This window comes from Cucurbita pepo, chromosome 15, assembly GCF_057944985.1.
Source record: "Cucurbita pepo subsp. pepo isolate OVF chromosome 15, ASM5794498v1, whole genome shotgun sequence".
In the NCBI taxonomy this organism is placed as follows: Eukaryota; Viridiplantae; Streptophyta; class Magnoliopsida; order Cucurbitales; family Cucurbitaceae; genus Cucurbita; species Cucurbita pepo.
In genome coordinates this window covers 7,697,392-7,718,552 of record NC_141812.1, presented here as the reverse complement: position 1 = coordinate 7,718,552, position 21,161 = coordinate 7,697,392, and the positions used below count along the sequence as shown (strand labels likewise).

General features: G+C 38.8%; 1 protein-coding gene across 1 annotated transcript; it reads right to left on the bottom strand.

Annotated features, from left to right (window-relative positions):
• Positions 1-17,604: 17,604 nt before the first annotated feature.
• Positions 17,605-19,692, bottom strand: ACYB-2 (Cytochrome b561/ferric reductase transmembrane protein family). Its single transcript, XM_023698419.2, has 4 exons — positions 19,429-19,692; positions 18,464-18,512; positions 18,170-18,369; positions 17,605-18,085 (listed from the first exon to the last, which is right to left on the bottom strand). Exons 1-4 carry the CDS (start codon positions 19,570-19,572, stop codon positions 17,780-17,782), a joined length of 699 nt encoding a protein of 232 aa, XP_023554187.2. The 5' UTR covers positions 19,573-19,692; the 3' UTR covers positions 17,605-17,779.
• Positions 19,693-21,161: the final 1,469 nt, after the last annotated feature.

Here is a 21,161-nt window from a genome sequence, read left to right as displayed (position 1 = left end):
ACAACATATACTGACCTAAGACAAGAAATTTAAATGAGTTTACCCTATGCACATGTCATAGTCTATGCTCATGATGTTTCCATCATCCGTATATGTGCGCCTTGCCTTTACCTGAAAAATGATGTGACACATAGCCTGAGTATTTCGAAGAATACTTAGTAAGGGACCCCACTATAGGGGCCATGCTAATGCAAACACCTGCAATCATGCTCTAGGGACCTATCTCTGTCTCATCTCATACTAGGGGTATTTTTCAGTCCGGACTACTATAGATGTGTAGTACTTCCCTGCCCACGATGGATCCCCAGGTGGCTCGCACACCTCCTGGACCCTCTCTAGTCAAGCTAGTTGTCTGTAACGACGTCCGGAGGTTAGTGGAACCCCTGGTGTCATGCTCCCCATGATCACCCTCATCATCATACTGTGTGCATCCACACTTATCATCTCTAAAGGAAGTATCCCTATGCTTATGTACACACAACATGCATGAGGTCCCTCTACTTCTCATCTTAGCATCACGTCTTACACAACCCTAGTCTCATCTCTTTGTTACATTAAGTAACACATGCTCGTTAGATATTTATATTAATATCATTTTCATGCTCTTAGGGTTGTGTCCTCAGCCGATCTATCGACATGATGCAATATGGCACTCAAGATCATATAACATGCTTAATATAGAAAAACATTAATATATTAAGATAAACGTCATGCACTCATCATACTTATCATAACGCCAATACTTGCATCAAGTGTGTCAAGTACGTCATACATCGTAATATAACTCATGTATATCATCATGCATCATAGCTCATACATCATAATTCATATATCATCATAGCTCATACATCATCATGGCTCATACATGTCATTTAACTAGTGTACGACATCATATGATACAACTCATATATCATCATAGCTCATACATCATAAATTGTAGCTCATACAATTTCTAGTCTATCCTATAGTAAGGCCACTTACCTGGTTGCCCTTAGCCGAAATACTCCCTAATTAATTAACGTAAGATTCCGTACCTTGAGAGTTGCTCCAAAGGTTATCGGAGTTCGCTTTCTATCGCACCGTTCGTTACCTTTCGTTAGTATTTCATATTTTAATTAATAATCCAACTAATAATGTGAAATATGGCTCTAAAACGGTCTCAATTACCTTAATCAAGGTCGAAAACAGGTTTGAGAAGGCTAGAACGGTGGAAATCGGGCTAAAATTAGAAATCTAAGTCAAATACCTCGAAGAAGCCACCGGAAGCCGTCACCGCGCCATCCAAGACGCTCAAGCCAAAGGGATGCTTGCACCACAACTTGACAAGTGGTAGCACCAGAGCGGGCCACGACAGCGCAAGCATCTCGGGTCGAGGTGCAAGTCTAGGTTCGGGACGTGGGTTAGCTCGCTGGTCACATTTGCTGACTGGCTTACTGGGTTTCCATTTGAGGGCTAGGCTGCGGTGCGTTTTGGGTTCGAACCGGATCCGACGGATCTTTCATCCTTACTTGACTCCTATGCGATTTTTCGGCGAACTTTCTCTCTCCTTCCCATGACGTTTTCCAACATTCTCCTTCGTCATTCTTCTCCTTAATCGCTTTGTTAGATCTTCTACTCCTCTTCCACGAAGTTTCGTGGTTGATGGACTTAGGGGAGGTGAATCTCGTTTTCTCAAAATCCGTGTTCCAGATTCCTTTCTCCTACGGTGTTGATGATGACAACACGACATAAAACATGTCCTACAGGGTCGACAGTCTCTTTCACAAAGTGCTTCGAGCATTTTGACGTTAGATCTGGCGGTTTAAGGCTGTGGGTTTCGTTTTTGGATCTCGCTCGAGTTTTGGATATTTTTCTCTCGGTCTCTCTTCTGTTTCCTTATTACAGGTACTTTGGGCGTTGGTTGGAGGATTGCTGAAGGTGGGAGGGAAGTTGGTGAGGATTTGGGCGCGTTGTGGGAGTCGAAGACCGTGATTCCACATGGATCGCGGAATTTTTGGTGGTCGCCAAAAAACTCACGAGTTTTCTAGTCACTAAGTTTTTTTTTTTTTCAGATCGTTACATATGATGTCATCCCCTCTAACTTTTTCTTATTTGATTTTGAAATTATTATAGTAATTATTCTAAGTTGTTCCTAAATATTTACTGTTTTGAATAGAATTAATTTTTCATATTTTGTTGTTGTATTAATTATCATTTTTAATTATTTGTAAAAAGTTTAAGAATTAGGTAAATTTAGCCTACAAGTTTTTTTTTTCCTATGCTAAGTAAAACCTTATTCACCCTCCTCTAGAGTTGTTACACGGATATGACATCCAGTTAAAGATAGAAGTTGTGAGATCCCACATCGGATGGAGAGAGAGGAATGAATCATTCTTTATAAGGGTGCGGAAACCTTTCCGTAACAAATGCGTTTTAAAATTATGAGATTAACGACAATACGTAGCAGGCTAAAGCGGACAAATATGCTAAGAGCTCCATCCTCTCATTCATGTCTTTGAATTAACGAATGAGTCTTTTAACCATCAGAGTCTAGTATCATGATCTTCAAAGTCGCTTTCACAAGATCTACATCGAAGTTAGTTGAACCACAATGCACTTGCATTGCTATAATTATTATATATTTATCTTTGTCGCCCGGACATCAAAACATAAGGCCAGGATTCCGCCACCAACAACAAAAGATATTAGAATTAGGTGTTTGAAGCCGAAAAACAAATTTGTAGGATAAACATGTGATACCTTGTCAATGGTCGTAGCCAAAAACTTTAATATAATCCATTAATGTCAATTTGAAAGTAGGCTAATTTAAGGCCACAAATTAATTGATGATATTATCTCCACAAAAATTACCCATCATACCAACCAATAATCACTTCATTGAATGTCACCATTCTTGTCCATTCAATTTCAAGGCATTAAGTTATTCAAATGCTCTTTTTTTATATAAATTTTTTTAACATATTTACTACAAATTTGACTTTGTTTTGGTTAAATTCAAGGTCAAATTTGAAGCTGGTTACTGATTTTGATCGAGTATATTTGAAAATATTGTTTTTTTTTTTTTTGGTTAGTCTTTTTAATTCTCATTAAAAAGAAAGGCCCCCAAATTATATCCAAATTGAAAAATTTTGATCTCGAATTTATATTTACTTAATTGTTTATCATTTTGGTGACTAGAAAGAACCATCAATCCTCATTCACCTAAGACTTGGCTCGACTTGTAAACAAATAACTCCAAAAGGTCAAATTTTCATTTGTTATGTACGTTATTTATGTAAATGCGGTACTAGATTATGATAGAACGATGCAGTTTTGCTCTATAAACTTTTGTAGATGTTATTGTTTTGTGTTTAACTTGTAATGATTTTACGTAATAATTTAGTTCACATTTGTTTTTGTTTTTGATGAATTTTCAGAATTTTAGACAAACACCACCACAATTAAAAATAAATCAAAATTTAATATAAGTCGATAGTTATTCAAAGTTTTTACAAATGGGAATAGGGTTCGGGATACAAAATTCAAACAAAACAATAAATCCAAAATACAAAAATAGGACGAACGTCCGAGAACGACCCTCTCTATGAGCAGCAGCTCTCAAATGCTCCCCACCTCGACTGAGAGTCAACAAACACCTGAAAAAGAAATGTAGAATTGAGTGAGTATAAAAATACCCCGTAAGCAGTCTACTTATAGGTCTCATCGCATCAAATCCGTAGTAAGTTACCATAGGCTTTTCTCTAAGCTCTATAATGTTCGAGTTTAACTCTACAACTATCTGAGCATCTGGAAAGGTCTTAAAGATTGAGTGGTTCCTCTTACTTGTCACAAACCCAATCGAAGTATGGAAGTTTTTCATTAGGTTGTAGCGTCGCAAATCTAATGGGCAACATATCTTATTTCTAGGGTAAATTAACTTTTATGTTCTCGTCCATAGTACACTTGCATTGCCACAATAGTGAATGATCAATATCTTGGATTGAAGTGCTACCTTGTAAAAGCTAATAGAATAGTATGACATATACGGTTCTAAACATCATCTATGAAAGGTTAACTGTCATACCCTTCCACAAGGCCATAAATGACTCTGAGTTTGGGGAGCTACCCGGTATGCTTTCCATCTACCAAGTTTAGTTGTTTGGTTTCTCATCCCGGATTTTTAGTGTGACCTTGTTCAATAAGCCCAGGGTCTTTTCCACATATGCAAAGGGCATTCACTCTAAGCTAGCTACCCATGTAATCCTTGGTCTCCTTTCAAGACTAGTTTATAGATCCGCAACTTTGACATTAGACATATTTCTACACACTAATAGCTCAATAACTTTTCCACACTATCCTATCATTATTGATATGGGTCAAGCTTGATGGTACTCGGTTTCTAAATTCTTGTCATCTGATACGAGCATGACTAGTTTCAATTTGGATCACTAATAGCACTTATCGTGTACGGGAAAAAAATAGAAAGAGATCTTGAATTTGAGGATACAGTTTACACTAATTATAAGAATGGTATGCTTTCTTAGTCATCCATAAATTTAGTGGAGGTTTACTAGGTTGGTAGGACGTCTGGCAATTTAAAATCTCAATCTCACATTTTCAGGACACTGGAGACTAGCTAATCGGGACTAATCTAATTTCTAGGAGCATTATGGTCTCGTTCACTAATCGCCCATGATCCTAGGGTGCTTGACCTAGGTCAACGTGAAACTATCCTAGCTATAGCGTCTAAATCTTAACTTGATATACTCAAGCATGATTTTTAAAGTAAAAAATACCTAATCTAAAAATACATCCATTAGTCAAGAGCACAAATCATAGGATCCCTTCCTCTTTTATAGCACATTTGAAAGCATAAAAAATAACATGCACCTTAAATTCTTATTATAGGAGCATTTTGGTAATTCTCATCCAAAAAATTCCTTCCAAAGTTCTAATCATACTTGTACTAACCACTACCAATGCTAGCACGTTCAAGCAATCTCTACAATTATTACTTGAAAAATTTTAAATGGCTACTTATTTGAGTGATGCCTGCCTTTTTGAGCTCATTTTTTCTGCTTGCTAGGAGCTCTGAATTTTCTGAAATCTCTCTGATAGGTCATAATTTGAGTCAATATCGAAATTAGGAGGAAAAATAGTCGAATGGTAAAAAACATTACCTGTCATGTGCCTCGATGTCCAACTTCACGCGTAAGAATTAATGAACTCCATGTATGAATTAATTATCTACTTACCATATATAGCAATTAATTATCATTGAAGAGAATTAGTCATCTACTTACCTTATCTACTTACCTATATAGGAATCAACTAACTCCATCTTCTAACATTACATTCCCATCTCACTATTTGGTAGTCTAAAAAATTGTAAAAAAAAAAATCTTAATCATGTAAATCAAATAATAAAGCATTGCAAACAAGAGTTCATAACCATTCGAGATTAAAATCGAGTTGCATATAATCATCTTTTGAAATATTACTCTTCTTAATTAACAAGTTTATAGGAAGAGATTAAATATTTCATGACCCAATCTTATACCAACTTATTTTATAGGATACACTCACATATTTATGAAGACCTAAAGGTTTAGCTATTTCTAATTTTTAAGGTCTTCTTACAAACGCTTTAAACTTTAGCTATATTCGATTAAATTTGTTTGATAAACTATCATTGGCATGCATGTAGTAACCTGAATTAGGGTTATTACCATCTTCGTTTATATGTTAAATGTATCATATGAAACGAAAAAAAAAAAAAAAAAAAAAACAAAAAACAAAAAAAAAAAGTCAGAGAGGTCCGTGGTCGTTGGTGAAACCCGAAAACTCTGGAAAACGCCGGAGTTTTCGTTCGCACACGACCCACGACCCCCGCCCAACTTTTGGATCACCACAACACCAAACCCCAAGCTTCAGCCACCTCAGAACCACATGCAAGAAAAGAAAACGTTAAAAAAACAAGAGAGGCAGTGAAACCAACGACGATCCGGTGAAGTGAGTCTATACGAAACCGAAATCAAAACCTCTAATTTACGCTACAAAAATCATCCTAGAGACTTGTACACACTCCAGGAAAATATTTTGACGCTTCATACATGTCATACATCGTCGAAGGAGGAAGATAGAACCTTGGGTTTTTGGGTCTCCTCAGATTTAGAAGGTTTCGGCATATACGAGCCAAACAAACGCTATAAACAGGAAGAGGAGGAAAAGGAGACTCGAAAACGAAAGAAAAAGGAGAAAAACATACGTAAAAAATGATGTTACCGAAGAGAGAGAAAAGTTGCTAGAACTTTTTCTGGTAATCGGGTGAAGAAGACAAGTCCCAACCTAAGATCCAAACCCGCAACTCGAACCGAGATCCCAACCCATCTGCAGCATAGTCAGTGCCTCGGCCCAGCAAAAGAAATCGTGGCCCAAAGACATCCGCTCCTCAGCCCAACCCCATCAGTCGCGACCCGAGATAGTAAACCCATAGCCTCGAACCCGACTCCAACCTGTCTGCAACCTAGTCCATCTTCATGTAGGTTAGTGTAGGTTAAATTACATTTACATGTAGGTTAGTGTAGGTTAAATTGCATTTGCATTACTAGTATAGATTAGTACAAGTTGAATTGTAGCTCCATTAATAAACTTGAGATTAATGTAGGATATTTAATTCAACATTGTATGCCTTTTTAATTCCCTTGTATTCATTTATTCACGAGGTAATAAACTAGGAATGAATTAATATTGCATTTATAATAAGAGCTCTGTTGGATGATGGAAGTCCCACATCGACTAATTTAGGGAATGATCATGGGTTTATAAGTGAGGAATGCTAACTCCATTGGTATGAGGCCTTTTGGGGAAGCCCAAAGCAAAGCCATGAGAGCTTATGCTCAAAGTGGACAATATCATACCATTGTGGAGAGTCGTGTTCGTCTAACAAGCTCATTTAAAATTAAACGGTTAGAAGCATAGTAATAGTCTTAGATTAAATAGAAAATTTTTTATTCCATTAGAAAAATGAGATAAAAAGAAAATTAACAGTACTCGGCTTCAAATTATTTATTTATTTATTATAGATAGATACAAAAGATCGAAAAACAAAGAAAATTATGAATAAATAACCTTCCTATTTCAAAATAAAAGACAAAATAAAAAAGTTATCATACCCATCTATTAAGTGTAGTAAATTTGTAAGTCATTTCAGAATTTCCCTCCGACCTTAGCAATCCTTGAGATTTCTCTGCAAAACACTCTCAATCAGTCCCTCCAATATTATGCAAATTCAATTTCTACAAGAAGAGTCATTGCTCGGAGAGACCCTCACGTAAAGTTCTTCTAATTTCTCCCATCTTCACTGAATCAGAATAGAGTTACTCGAGTTTCAACGACAATTAATTTTTCGATTTTTCCTTCTAAGTTCAAACTTTGGAAATTTTATTGAGAATCTTATAAACTAAATTTCAAGATGGTGTAGAAAAAAAAATGTTTTGAAAAATTTCATAAACATAAAGAAAATAGTGAAAATTTTCAAAAAATGATCAAAATCAATGAAGGAGAGGTATTTTGTATTTTGTACGGATGTGTACACCATGATACGATCACATACACCATGATATGATACAATACGTGTATACCATCTCGTAGTCAAGCCTAGAGGGTATGCAAACCCGCCTAGTGGATTCATGTTCTCATGCATGAATCATGCATAGAGAAGTACTACACGTACAACCCTATTTGAAAAAGAAAATAGAGCTCAAGGAACATTCGCGTAAAGATAGATAGGTCCTACGATGAACTATGATTGTGTGTGATTGCATTTTCCGTCCTTAAACAATGGAGTTACTTGTTAAGTGTTTTTAAATACTCAAGTCACATCAATATACAGATGATCATGCTTGTTGGGGGAGGCAATGCAAATAAAGTTAGGGCAGTTGAATTATGGTAGCCCTTACATTAGATAGAGCATTTGCATATTATTCTACTTTTTTTTTTCAAGCCTTCTACATATTTAGATCTCTCTTCGTTTTTATTTTTTAATTTTATGTTCAATAATGTTATAAACTTGAGGAAACACGACTGTCCTTAGAGACCCACAAAACCAATGTATTGACATGTCTTGCTCTGTCTTGTTCTAAGCCATTGGCCATCTGTTCTGTCCTTTTCCTACTTTCTTTTTGGGTTTTATTTTGGCAATTTTGTGGCTTCACGCAATATTTTAATTTGAGAAATTAAAGGGTTTAAAGGGCTTCGTGACCAGCAAAGAGTTGGACCCAAAACCATCGACCCAACACAAATAAATGGATCGAGCCTAAAAATAAATGAATCGACCCAACACAAATAAACGATCATTATGCTGTGATGGTCACTATTCCTACTAGGTGTATGACAATAGCTTCAGAGAATGTTAGCCCGACCTGAAAAGGGACTCATTAGACGTATGAACCGACTGGTGGGTCTATACTCACACGTGTGGACCGTGTGTAGAATAGTGAATACACATCCAATTACCTATTTAGGATAGTCGCCTAATGGAATACAAATGGAAAAGATAGATAGATCTCATTCATGATTTTATGTGTTTACATCTAACTCTAATAGTGGGGTCACTTACGGAATATTTTTTAAAATGCTCAAGCAATGTGATACTTCTATTTCAACTCAAAGCAACGCACCCCTATATACAGTGGACGATGACATCGTAAGTCGAGACTATGACACATGCATATAATAGTTGTATTTATTTCCCTAAACTTGGTTAGAATATAGTGTTTATATTTTTAATATTTATTTATTTTATTTAGTATTTCGTTATATCATTTTAAAGAGGTTTTCAAATAACAATTTAATAACATCGAACTTAAAAGTCTATTTACGAGAGTTATATCACTTATTTACCCCAAAATGACCTTTAACCGTCTTAATTAGGAGAAAAACACTTTGTACAAATAAAAAATTAGCTATGATCTAACCGTTCGTGGGCTGCTGGAGTTGGTCATCGTTGTGGACCTGGGCTTTGGCCGGTTTGTGGGTCGAATGGATGGGTTCGAGTTGACCCGACCCGACTCCGGTGACCCATGGATTCTTTCTTCTCTATCCAGTTCAGTAACTTGTTACTTTTATCTTCCATTTTGGGTTGAGCTGGTTGCAGCTCTTAATTTACTGGGTTCATCAAACCATTTCTAAGCTAATTAATTAAAACATTTACTTCAATTTCTCATGAACAGTCAAACACATTATCAAGTCTACTAAACATAAAAACAAGCATATGAATGAAAAAAGAACACACTAGACACCAATCAAAGAAGCAAATGAAGGGAGAAACGTGAGATTTTATACAGCAGAATAGTGTATATATATATATAAAAGTATATATATGTACATGGAGGTTGATTGGTTTCCGTTTAATTAGGTACATGATTTTGGTTTATACATGGATCAATTAGGTGCATAGTTTTTGAATCATGAATAGTATTCGGGAATGTCCAAAATTACCTATATATATTTATGTTTGGCATTGGTGGAAAATGTAGAAAATCAATTTAGAATTTGGTAGAACGAAAATGAAAAAATAGAAAGAGTAAAAATAACCGTGAGAGAACTTGGATTTTACTTGCTTAAAAAAAAAAAAAAGAGGTGATAAAAAAAAAAAAGAGGTGATGTTGTTTCTTGTCCGATTCACCTAGTGGTCAGCTAAAGATATGCCACTTCCCTCCCAATAGCCACCTAAAAAATTGGTAATCCATTCCCTTTGTCAAATGGACATCAAATTCACCTATTTAAATAATTATCTTATCTTAAAAATGGCCGAGAGTGGCCAACTAAATCTGGGCCACTCCCCTTCAAATGGCCACCTAAAAAATTGGTAATCCATTCGATCTATTTGTCAAATGGTCAAACGAAAAGATTCGATTAACGGAGTAAAGCGTGTAAAAGCTAAATAAGGAAACCTCAAGCTTTTATCTAACAATCTTCTCCTAAATCCTGTGGTATATCTACTCTATTATTTGAACTCCGATTTTTGAACGAAGTTCCTCAAATTTTACCCGCGCCAGAGACTTGGCGAAGATGTCTTCAAGCTGTTCCTCTCTTCGGATGAAGTCAATCTTGATAAGCCCTCGATCTGCACACTCTCGAATGTAATGGAACCTGATCTCTATGTGCTTGCTCCAGTTGTGCAAAATCAGATTTTTGATCAGGGAGATCATAGCCTTGTTGTCCACGTAAAGTATTGGTGGATCGCCTTCTTTTCCGATGAGTTCTTCCATCAATCGCACAAGCCAGACCCCCTGTGTTGCTGCCGTCGAAGCGGCAATGTGCTCTGCTTCGCAAGAAGATAAAGCAACTATCTTTTGCTTAATTAATTGCCAGCAGATCGCGCCGCCTGAGAGGAAGTAAATTATCCCGCTGGTGCTCTTACGATCATCAACGTCACCGGCCATGTCACTATCACTATAGCCGACCAGCTCAAGCTTCTCCTTTCCTTTCCTGCGCAGTATCTTACACCCCAGCCTCTGGTTCCGGCTACATAGCGTAGGATGCGCTTGATAGCCACTAGATGCTCCTCCCTACGTGCTTCCATAAACCTACTCACGTATCCAACGGAATATGCAAGGTCAGGGCGTGTGTTTACCAGATAGCGTAGACTCCCGACAATGCTGCGGTAATTGGTGGAGTCGACTGTTGTCGTAGTGCTGGCCTTCCTCAGCTGGAGTCAGGCCTCCATTGGCAGCTAGCCCAGTTGTGTCCAGCAGCTTCTTTGCGTACGCACTTTGACAGATGGTGATGCCAGCAGTACTCTGTTGCTCTTCGATGTCGAGGTAGTAGCTGAGCACACCGAGATCGCTCATCTTGAAGTTCATTAACATTTCCCTCTTGAATCTTCCAAGGACTTCCATGTCGTCTCCAGTGATTATGAGGTCGTCGACGTACACTCCCACGACCAGTCGCTGCTCGTCGTGGCCGTGCGTGTACATGCCATGCTTAGAGGCACAGCGCTTTAACTTCAGCGACAGCAGGATACTGTCGAGCTTCGCGTTTCAGGCTCGTGGTGCTTGCTGAAGCCCATAGAGTGTGTTGTGCAGGCGCAATACCTTGTCAGGGTTGTCGTTGTCCAGGAAGCCCAGTGGTTGTCGAACATAAACGATCTCCTTCAGCTCTCTGTTGAGGAACGCGGATTTCACGTCCATGTGGCGGACCTCCCAGGAATGATGTACCGCGATTGCCAGTAATAGGTGGACAAATTTCAACCTTGCCACCGGCGTGAATACCTCCTCGAAGTCCACTCCTTGCTTCCGGACGTAGCCCTTCGCCACTAGACAGGCTTTGTGTTTCACAACTTCTCCCTCTTCGTTACGCTTCAGTTTGAAGACCCATTTGAGCCCTATGGCTCGGTGTCCGGCGGCATCTCCTCCAGACTCCACATCTTGTTCTCAGTGATGGACGCCATCTCCTCCTGCATTGCCTTCAGCTAGCACAGGTTCCTTTCTGCTTCGGCGAAGGTGTTCGATTCATCTACGTTGATGGCATGCAGTTCGGTCACCTCTTGTTCGAGTTCGCACGTCGCCAGTTCAAGTGGTTCACCACCTCCCACTAGGTCTTCAATCCTCCGATACCTGGCCACCAGATCATCATCGTGATCAGCATCCAGCGTCAAATCCATAGTCCGTGGTGTTGCAAACTCCACTGGTTCAGGGGGTGCAACTGTTGGCAGCGGTGACGATTCCCGATGCTGCACACCTCCTTCTCCCGGCTTGGTGACGAGCTACTTCACCATGAATTGATTTAGATTTTGGTCTGCCTTGATCATGTCGTACCACTGCCAGAAGGTGCTTTCGTCGAAGATAACGTCGCGAAACACGTGAGCTCACCCCCCCGCATAGAGTCTGTAAGCCTTGCTCCCTGGGATCGAGCTTGGCGAGGTGTGGACGCGCTACCTTCATGTATACGACGCAACCGAACACTCAGATATGATGTACCGTTGGCTTTTTGTTGTACCAGGCCTCATGTGGCGTCTTCCCGTCGAGGCTTCGCGTTGCAAACGATTGAGGAGATAGACTGCCGTCATTACCGCCTCTCCTCAGAACCTCCCAAGCATCCCGACCGTCATCAGTAATGACCTTGCTGTCCCGATGATGGTCTAATTTTGGCATTCCACCACCCCGTTCTGCTGGGGGAGTAGGGCGTCGGTAGTTGCCGCTGCATGTCGAGCTCGTCGCAGTACTTACCGAAGCTCGCTGAGGTGAATTCTCTGCCTCGGTCCATGCACAGCATTCGCATCTTCTTCTCGCATTCGGTCTCCGCTCACGCTTGAACACGCTTAATTGTCTCTGTCGTCTGGGGTCGCTGGCTTGATGGGCCCGCAAATATTGCCATGCACAAGCTCCAACGGCTCACGGGCGCAGTAGGATGTCTGAGATGGAAAGGGGGTGCGCCTCTGTTTGCCGATGAGGCACCCGTCGCATAGCTTGTTCACACCTTTGATTGCTGGAAAATCGTGTACCATCTCCTCCTTGTGTAGCTTTTCTAGAGTAGGAAAGTTCAACTGCCCATACCTTGTGTGCCACCTCCAAGATACTTCTTCGGTCCTAACCAAGAGGCTGACCGGTTGCTCTATCTCCAACTCCAGGATGTAAAAGATGGTTTGTCTAGCACCGAACTTGCATGAGCAGCCGTCGTCGATCATCACATATTTTGAGTAGCCCGCGCTCGATGGATATGAAGCAGCCGGCCTCATCGAGTTGACCCAGGCTCACAAGGTTAGACTTGAGCCTCGGGATGAAGTAGACGTCGGTCAACTTGCGATGCTGCCTCCCTTGCCGCCGAACAAGATGGTGTCGCGCCCTTCGATCTCGACGACGAAGCTGTCGCCGAATCTCACCGTCCCGTGAATCCCCGAGTCGAGATCGAAGAATGCGGATTAGCCCTGGTCATATGGTTTGTTGCCCCTGTGTCGAGGACCCATCGCCAGTGCACATGCTGCTCACCCCTCTTGCCGATCTAAGCGAACACTCGCTCCTCCTTCAGTTGAATTGGCTCCCTAGCTGGTGCCTTTGTTACGCCCAGCTAGAGCTCTTCCTCGGGTTTGACGCCGTTGTCGATTATCTCCACCTCCATGAATTTGGAATCGAAATTGGGAACGTCGGATAAGACTGATGCACTCACCATGAAAAGAGCTGACTCTTCCTCCTCAGATCGAGCCACATGGGCCTTATCTTTGTTCCTAAGCTTGCTCGAGCAATTCTTGCTTAGGTGGCCCTTCTTCATGCAGTTCAAGCACTGGATTGGCCCGCCATCGGTCAACTCCTTCTTTTGATCCCCCTCTTTCCCGCTCTGACGCCTGTGAGATTTCCTACTTCCCACAGTTCGAGCAATAGATTGGCCCGTCATCGGTCGAGTTCTTCTTTTGATCCCCCTCTTTCCCGCGCGTGGCGCCCGCGAGATTTCCATGGCTTCTTACCGCCTTTGCGGCTGGAGGACCCGTTGCTCTTGCCGGTGTTGTCGCGGAGCTTTAGGCATGCAAGTCATTCCCTCCTCAGTGAGGAGAGTTCACGACCCTCCTTATCGACAGTCGAAGCGGCATCATTCTTCCACTGCTCGACATTACGTAGTCTTCCCGGTCACCTCTTCCACCGTTAGGTCGTTCACGTCAAGTAATGTCTCGATTGAAATCGTGACTTGCTCGAGGTGATCGGGGATTTTGTCTTGCTGATGCTCCCACTGAGAGTGGTGCTGCTGTTGGCGAGCGAATTCGCCGTTCGTAAAGCGGATCTATGTGTTGTTAGGTCGACGCTCTAACCACTTGAGCTATTCAACTTGGCTTTTGATAAAGTCGGCTCCTCTACAATGATATACTACTGGGGGATTAAACTAGGCTCTGATACCACTTGTTGTCTTTTGACAATTGGTGAGAGGAAATCGTTGACGGAAAAAGAGAAGAAATTTGTTGGAAGAAAATGAAAAAAATATTAAGTGTAAAAATAACAGAGAGAGAACTTGGGATTTCACTTTGCTCAAAAGAGCAGTGTTCTTATTTTCTCATGAGATTCACCTATTTAAATAATTATCTTATCTTAAGAATGGCCTAGAGTGGCCAACTAAATCTGTGCACCTTCCTCCAAATAGCCACCTAAAAAATTGGTAATCCATTCGACGTGTTTGTCAAATGGTCAAACGAAAATATTCGATTAACTGAGTAAAACGTGTAAAAGCTAAATAAGGAACGAAAATATTAGATTAACTGATTAAAACGTGTAAAAGCTAAATAAGGAAATCTCAGACTTTGGCTTTTATCTTACATTTAGCATTTTTTAGTAATACAAAGTTCTCTTCTCTCAAAAGTTCTACCAAATTTCTCTGTTGTCACCAACAACGGGTATGAGAGCGATCTTGCAGCAGCAAAAATGGTGACAAAAAGATAAGTTGATAACTTCGTTCAACCCGTCATCCCGAGATTTGATGGTCACTATGATCATTGGGCGATGTTGATGGAAATTTTTCTCAGAACAAAGGAGTTCTTTGATATAGTGGAGACGGGTTATGAAGAGCCAACTGAAGGCAAGGCACTCTCAGATGTTCAACAACATCGATTGGCAGCATCAAATTTGAAGGACCCGAAGGTCAAGAACTACTTATTTCAGTCCATTGATTGGACTATCTTGGAAACTATGCTTGAGAAAAAGACGTCCAAGGAGATTTAGGATTCAATGAAGAGAAAGTATCAAGGTTCAACGAGAGTAGAGCATGCTCAACTTCAAGCAATTAGAAGAGACTTTGAAATTCTCCAAATGCAAAAGGAAGAAACAGTGAATGATTATATTAGCAAGGTTAGGAGTCTTGCAAATAAAATGAGAATGCATGGTGATTCAACCATGGATGTTGTAGTTGTAGAAAAGATTTAGCGATCTCTAACTTCAAAGTTTAATTATATTGTATGTTCTATTGAAGAAACAAACAATGTCGAGGAAATGCAAATTGATGAACTCTAAAAGCTCCATGCTAGTACATGAGCAGAAGCTTAATCGTACAAGTGCAATAGAGGAGATGACAACCTTAAAGATATCTACACCAGGTGAAGCTTCAAGCTCCAAAGGTAGAGGGCAAGGAAGAAGCAGAGGTCGTGGAAGAGGCGGTCGAGAAAGAACTAGAGATATTGGCAGGTCATCAGATCTAGTCAAAGGCGATTATGACAACAAAAACAAGGGACATTTTGACAAGTTTAAGGTGGAATGCTACAGATGTGGATGCCTTAGACATTACAAGAACGAATTCTATACCAGGTTGAAGAAGAAGAAAGGAGATCAACCCTACTTTGCGGAGAAAAGAGAAGAAGAAACTTTGTTAATGTCATTCCATGCAATGAAGGTCACAGATCAAGGTGTATGGGTCGTAGACTCTGGATGTGGCAACCATATGACAGATTGTAGGGAATTCTTTTCAACTCTTTATGAAAGTTTTCGTACTGCTGTTCGTCTTGCCAACAATGCAATGGTCCAAGTGATGGAAAAGTAGCAGTAGATATCAAGACTAAAAATGGCTTTGTAGAGTAAATTTCTAATGTGCTTTATATTTATATTCCTGATTTGAAGGCCAATTTGATTAGTTTCGGTCAATGGCAAGAAAAAGGGTATGTAATCACATTCCAAAATAATGAATGTGAGATTTATGACTCCAAAAGAAGACGATTGCTAAGATGAAGATGACTACCAACCGGTTATATCCGTTAACATTAAATATCGTTGCCAGAAGTTTGATGATGAAGAAAGAAGATACCAACTGACTTTGGCATTTTAGGTATGGTCATTTACGCTTTAAAAAGTTGACGTTTTCTTTAAAGAATATGGTGACTGATTTACCAAACATCACTCCTTTCTTAGAAATTTGAGAGAGCTGTGTGGTAGCAAAGCATGAAAGAAATTCTTTTCCATCCAGAAAATCAAGAAGAGTTCAACCAATTTTGGAGTTGGTTCATTAAGATATATGTGATTTGATCTCTCCCACATCAAATGGTAACAAGAAATATTTCATAACCTCATTGATGATTTTAGTGGAAAAATATGGATTTGTTTATTGCACACCAAATTGGAAGCTTTTGATTGTTTCAAGAATTTTTGTGTTATGATGAAGACTGAAATTGGAAGAAGAGTTAAGACTTTAAGAATTGACAGAGGTGGAGAGTTTTGCTCTAACGAGTTTACTAAGTTTTGTGAAGAGAAAGGCATAAGGAGACAGTTGACAGCAGCATATACACCACAACAATATGGTGTGGCTAAAAGGAATAAATAAGACCATTCTTAACATGGTTCGAAGTTTGCTAAATAAAGGAGAAGTTCCAAAGGAATTTTGACCAAAAGTTGTTGTATGGTCAATTCACATTCTCAACCGAAGCCCTACTTTCTCTATTAGAGAAATGACTCCACAAGAAGCATGAGCGGAAGGAAGCCTGCGACAAACCACTTTAAAATCTTTGGATGCATAGCATATGCACACATTCCTGACGAGAGAAGGAAGAAACTTGAAGACAAGAGTTTGAAATATGTGTTTTTTGGAGTAAGTGAGACTTCTAAGGCGTACAAACTCTATGATCCATTGACAAAGAAGGTGGTGATGAGTCGTGATGTGATATTTGAGGAAAAGAAGATATGGAAATGGGAAGAAAAGGTCACTGTGAATCAACATATTCACATGGATCTTGAAGAAGAAGTTGAAACCCTATTCAACCTATGGAGAGAGCTCATCACAAGCTCAACAAGAAAAATCAATAGTAGAAGAAGATCATGATTATAATCAAAGAAATCTAAGAACAAGAAAGAGACCAGCTTGGATGATTGATTATGAGCTGGAGTATGACTCAAGTTCTGATAGTGCTTATTTTGCATTATTTATGGATAATGATTCAATGGTCTATGAAGAAACTATAAAGAAAAAGAAATGGAGAGAAGCAATGGACAGTGAAATCAGATCTATAGAGAAGAATTAGACTTGGGAGCTAATTGATCTCCCTACAGGTGAGAAAAAATTAGAGTAAAATGAGTTTTCAAAACCAAGTTGAATGAACATGCTGAGGTGGACAAGTAGAAGGCACGCCTAGTTGCAAAAGAATACAAGCAGAAGTATGAAGTTGATTATAAGGAGGTATTTGTACCAATAGCACGTCGATACTATAAGGCTCTTATTAATTTCAATTGCAGCACACAAATCATGGCCTATTTATCAAGTTGATGTGAAGTCGGCGTTCCTACATGGAGAGCTTCAAGAAGAGGTATAGGTGGAGCAACGAGATGATTTTGTAAAGAAAGGTAAAGAGAAAAAAGTATATAAGTGAGCGCACATTTGAAACTCCATTAGAACGGTACAAAATAGATGAGCGCACATTTTGGAACTCCATTAAAATCGGGTTTGAAGTTGTACTAGGATATTGAAGGGCTAGAGGTTGATAATAAGTATTTCAAGCAGATTGTGAGAAGTTTGATGTACATGATCTCAACAAAATCAGACATCACATATGTTGTTACCAAAGAATTAAGCACATAGACCTTCGATTCCATTTCTTACGTGATTTGTGTAAAGAATGCACTATCGAACTCAATTCTTACCAAAGTGACGAACAAATCGCATACATATTCACAAACCCCTTCAAACATTAATTAATTAAAACATTTACTTCAATTTCCCATGAACAGTGAAACACATTATGAAGTCTACTAAACATACAAACAAACAAGCATATGAAAGAAAAAAGAACACACTAGACACCAATGAAAGAAGCAAATGAAGAAGAGAGAAACATGAGATTTCATATAGCAGTATAGGCATCAGCGTCGTGTTCTTGAACGGAGTGCTGTGAAGCAACACTCAAAAGCACAGACGCTCCAAATACTATAGTGATAATAGCAGTGAAGTTCACAAGAAACGCCTCACTCCCGTATTTGTCCACCCCCCCGCTCTCCAGAAACGTCAGCTTCTCTAAGAACCCCAGCGCCGAGTTCCCCACAGCCAATATGTACACACTGATACCCACAACCACATGCCATGGAAGTGATGCTCTTCGGAGATCCGCCGACCCGCCAGGGTAGAAGAATGTCACCAGTCCGTACACCCACTGCACATTCCATTGCATTACAAATTAAATTAAATTAAAATAAAATAAAATAGGAAAAGCATATGGTGGCAAACATGTAAATACCTGGACACCATACAGGGCAATTACGCCAATTCCAATCCAGGAATGCAAGCTGTAAAGATTAGGGATCCCGCTTTCATTATGGTTTTTGAATGCTGCCCAGATTCCCACGATGCCCAGTGCCAAAGCGACGCCGTGTAGCACCAAATGGATCACCTTTTTTACTTCTTTTCTCAATGGTAGTGATTTATAACTAATTATTGCTGCAATTTTTTTTTTTTTTTCCCTTTAATTAACCTAGATTTGGAAATAAATATTTGAATTTTCAAATTATAAAATTGAAATTAGTTTCGTTACCTTCTCCTCCTATGATGATCAACCCGAGTAGCATAAGAACCGGATGAATCTATTCATAAAAATAAAATAAAATTATCACATCATTGTTATATTTTTAATCAACTTTAACGAAAATATTATAATTTTCAAAAGAATAAGAATAATTATTTCCCTAAGAGAGAAATCATAAAAAATTGTAGAGGTCAGATATAAGATAGGATAAGAAGACCACGCCTCACAATTTAACAATATATATCTATACTTGGCAGCTTTAAATTATGTATGAAATTAATGTTGGATGAGTAAAATTTAACAATAAATTATCTTATTTTTTCATTTAATTCTAGCCAAATTCTAAAAATAAAAACTATTTTTCTAGTTTTTAAAATGAGAAATAGATAAAAAAAAAAAAAAAAAATAGTATTTACAAACTAATTTTAAAAAATTAAAATTATAGTTATGAAACAAAATCTTAAATTTTAAATCTTTTAATTTCTTCCAAACTCTCTTATTATAGCTATTAAAACATGACGTGGATCCAAGTTTCCACTTACTGAAATACAAATATTTTAATTACAGAACACATGAAATTCATTATAAATTTTTTAAATCACAAAATAAAATCTTTAGTGAATAGAAATGAATTTTAAAAATAATTAAATAGTAAAATAAATGTTTATAATTAATAATGTATTAAAAGAATTAGAAAAGTAAAGGCTTAATTATGAATTAAAAAAAGACTTTGAATAAGTCAAATCACATGAGCCAAATTAAAAATAAAAAATTAGTGAATTAATAATTAGACTATAAAATAAGAATAAACTTACAACCATTCAAAGAAAACATATTATACTTTTCCCACTTCCTTATCCTTGATTTGATAAATTCGAGAAAAAAAACAATAGAAAATAAAATGAAAATAGAGCGAAATTGGAGAAATTCGAAATTATGAAGAAAATAACGAAATATTTGGTTTCGAGGCTTACGTTGAAGATAAGGTTCTTATTGACGGCCTCCCAAGCCAGGCCGCCTCTGAAGTGAACGGCCCAAACCAGGACAAGAATCAGCGCCACGATTGCCAGTACATGACTCACCACAGTGAACGGAAAAGCCTTCACCGGTAGCCCCATGCTTTTCTCTCCGCCGCTCTCTCTCTCTCTCTCTCTCTCTCTCTCCGCCGCTCTGGGACTGGAACCAATTCTCGAAGGCTGTGGGTTTTGTTTTGTTTGATGGGGTGTGGTGTTCGGTTTGGGTTTGACGCCGAAGCCTTGTTTTTAAACCTTTTTGAGAATCGACGTAGATAAGTACGCCACGTGTAGGGTTTGGATTAGTTGGAACTTATTGTCAAGATTGGTCTATATGGAGTTACCGTGTCGTTTTGCTCTCCGTTCATCACAGCTAACACTTGTTCACAACCATTAATTCAAATGCCCAATCCAAGTAGAGCAGCTAAGCAGGCTCTCGATAAGGGCCCATTTAATTTCAAAACATAAATTTTTAAAAAAATCAAATAAACCCATTCAAAAATTAGATCCTAATTTAAATAATTGTTCGTTTCCCGGATTAGGATCACCGTACTCACCCACTCGATTTACTAAGTATAAGATAATATTTTAACCCATAAGTACGTGAGATACCATAACTTAATAATTCTTCCGTTTGGAGACGGATCCCGTCAATTTAAAATTCATTATGAAAAGATTCTTCTCATCGTCAATATCTTCACCACACATGTAGAAACTATATAAATACCAACGTTTTGTTAACATATCAAAATGGTATCGTCTTATAATGTGTTTTGTGTTTGAATGATAAATTTGGTTGTTTGCCAACTATATGACACTTGTTTAGTCTCAGTATTGGTTGGTACTGGTTGGGCACCACTTCTGTGTTGCCACCTTGTGCGTCTGCATGTCGGGGTCACAACCTACTGTTTTCATGGTAGGGTTATGATACTCTCTTCTACTTAAACTAGTTATCGTCCTCAATGGCTTTCTCAGGGGTGCAATTGCATCATGGATTGTGACATTCTCTCCCACTTGATCTTGGCATCGTTCCAATGATAATCTGAACATCAAACTACCTGCTATCTAATTTGCTAGAAATAAACGTGCCTCAAAATGAATACAAAAAACTGTGTCTAACTTGTGAATATTCCACTCACAGCATAAGCACGATAAACTGCCCAATGGCTTTCGAATATCTGACTATGGACCTATTATGTCTTTCTTTGGAACTCGGCCCAAGACTTACTAGACAAACCATGACAAAAACTCGCATTGATATATCTTCGCCTAAGTGAGGCCATCTTAGCCTCAACATATGTATTCTCTTAGTCGCACATACTAACAACAATATTTCCTCATCGACATCTCTTATTAAAGCAAAGTTTAGAAACTTTTTAATACCGTCCTTTCATTTGTTGACACTATTTTTTAGCTAACTCTTTACTTAACCATGCATGGTTGATGGTGCATTGATGCTCCTCTTAGTCTTGTTGTAGCTTCATTCTAATATGCCTTTAACCTCTAACCCAGTGCTACTTGTCGAGCAAATGTTGATCTTGACATCCCTTGTAAAACCGTCCGCCTTAGGCACGAGATAATGGCTCAAGGAATATACATGTACTCACTTTTTGGAGCACTTCTATGGATGCGGTCTGCCTCTCTTGTGCTCACTCTTCTTGGAGCACTTACACAAGCATCACACCTCTCTCGTG

Coding starts and splice junctions, on each gene's coding strand:
- ACYB-2 (XM_023698419.2), bottom strand. CDS start 19,572: ATGGGGCTACCGGTGAAGGCTTTTCCGTTCACTGTGGTGAGTCATGTA. Junction 18,370..18,463: donor GATCATCATAGGAGGAGAAG/GTAACGAAACTA, acceptor AAAAAATTGCAG/CAATAATTAGTTATAAATCA. Junction 18,086..18,169: donor TTGCCCTGTATGGTGTCCAG/GTATTTACATGT, acceptor TGGAATGTGCAG/TGGGTGTACGGACTGGTGAC.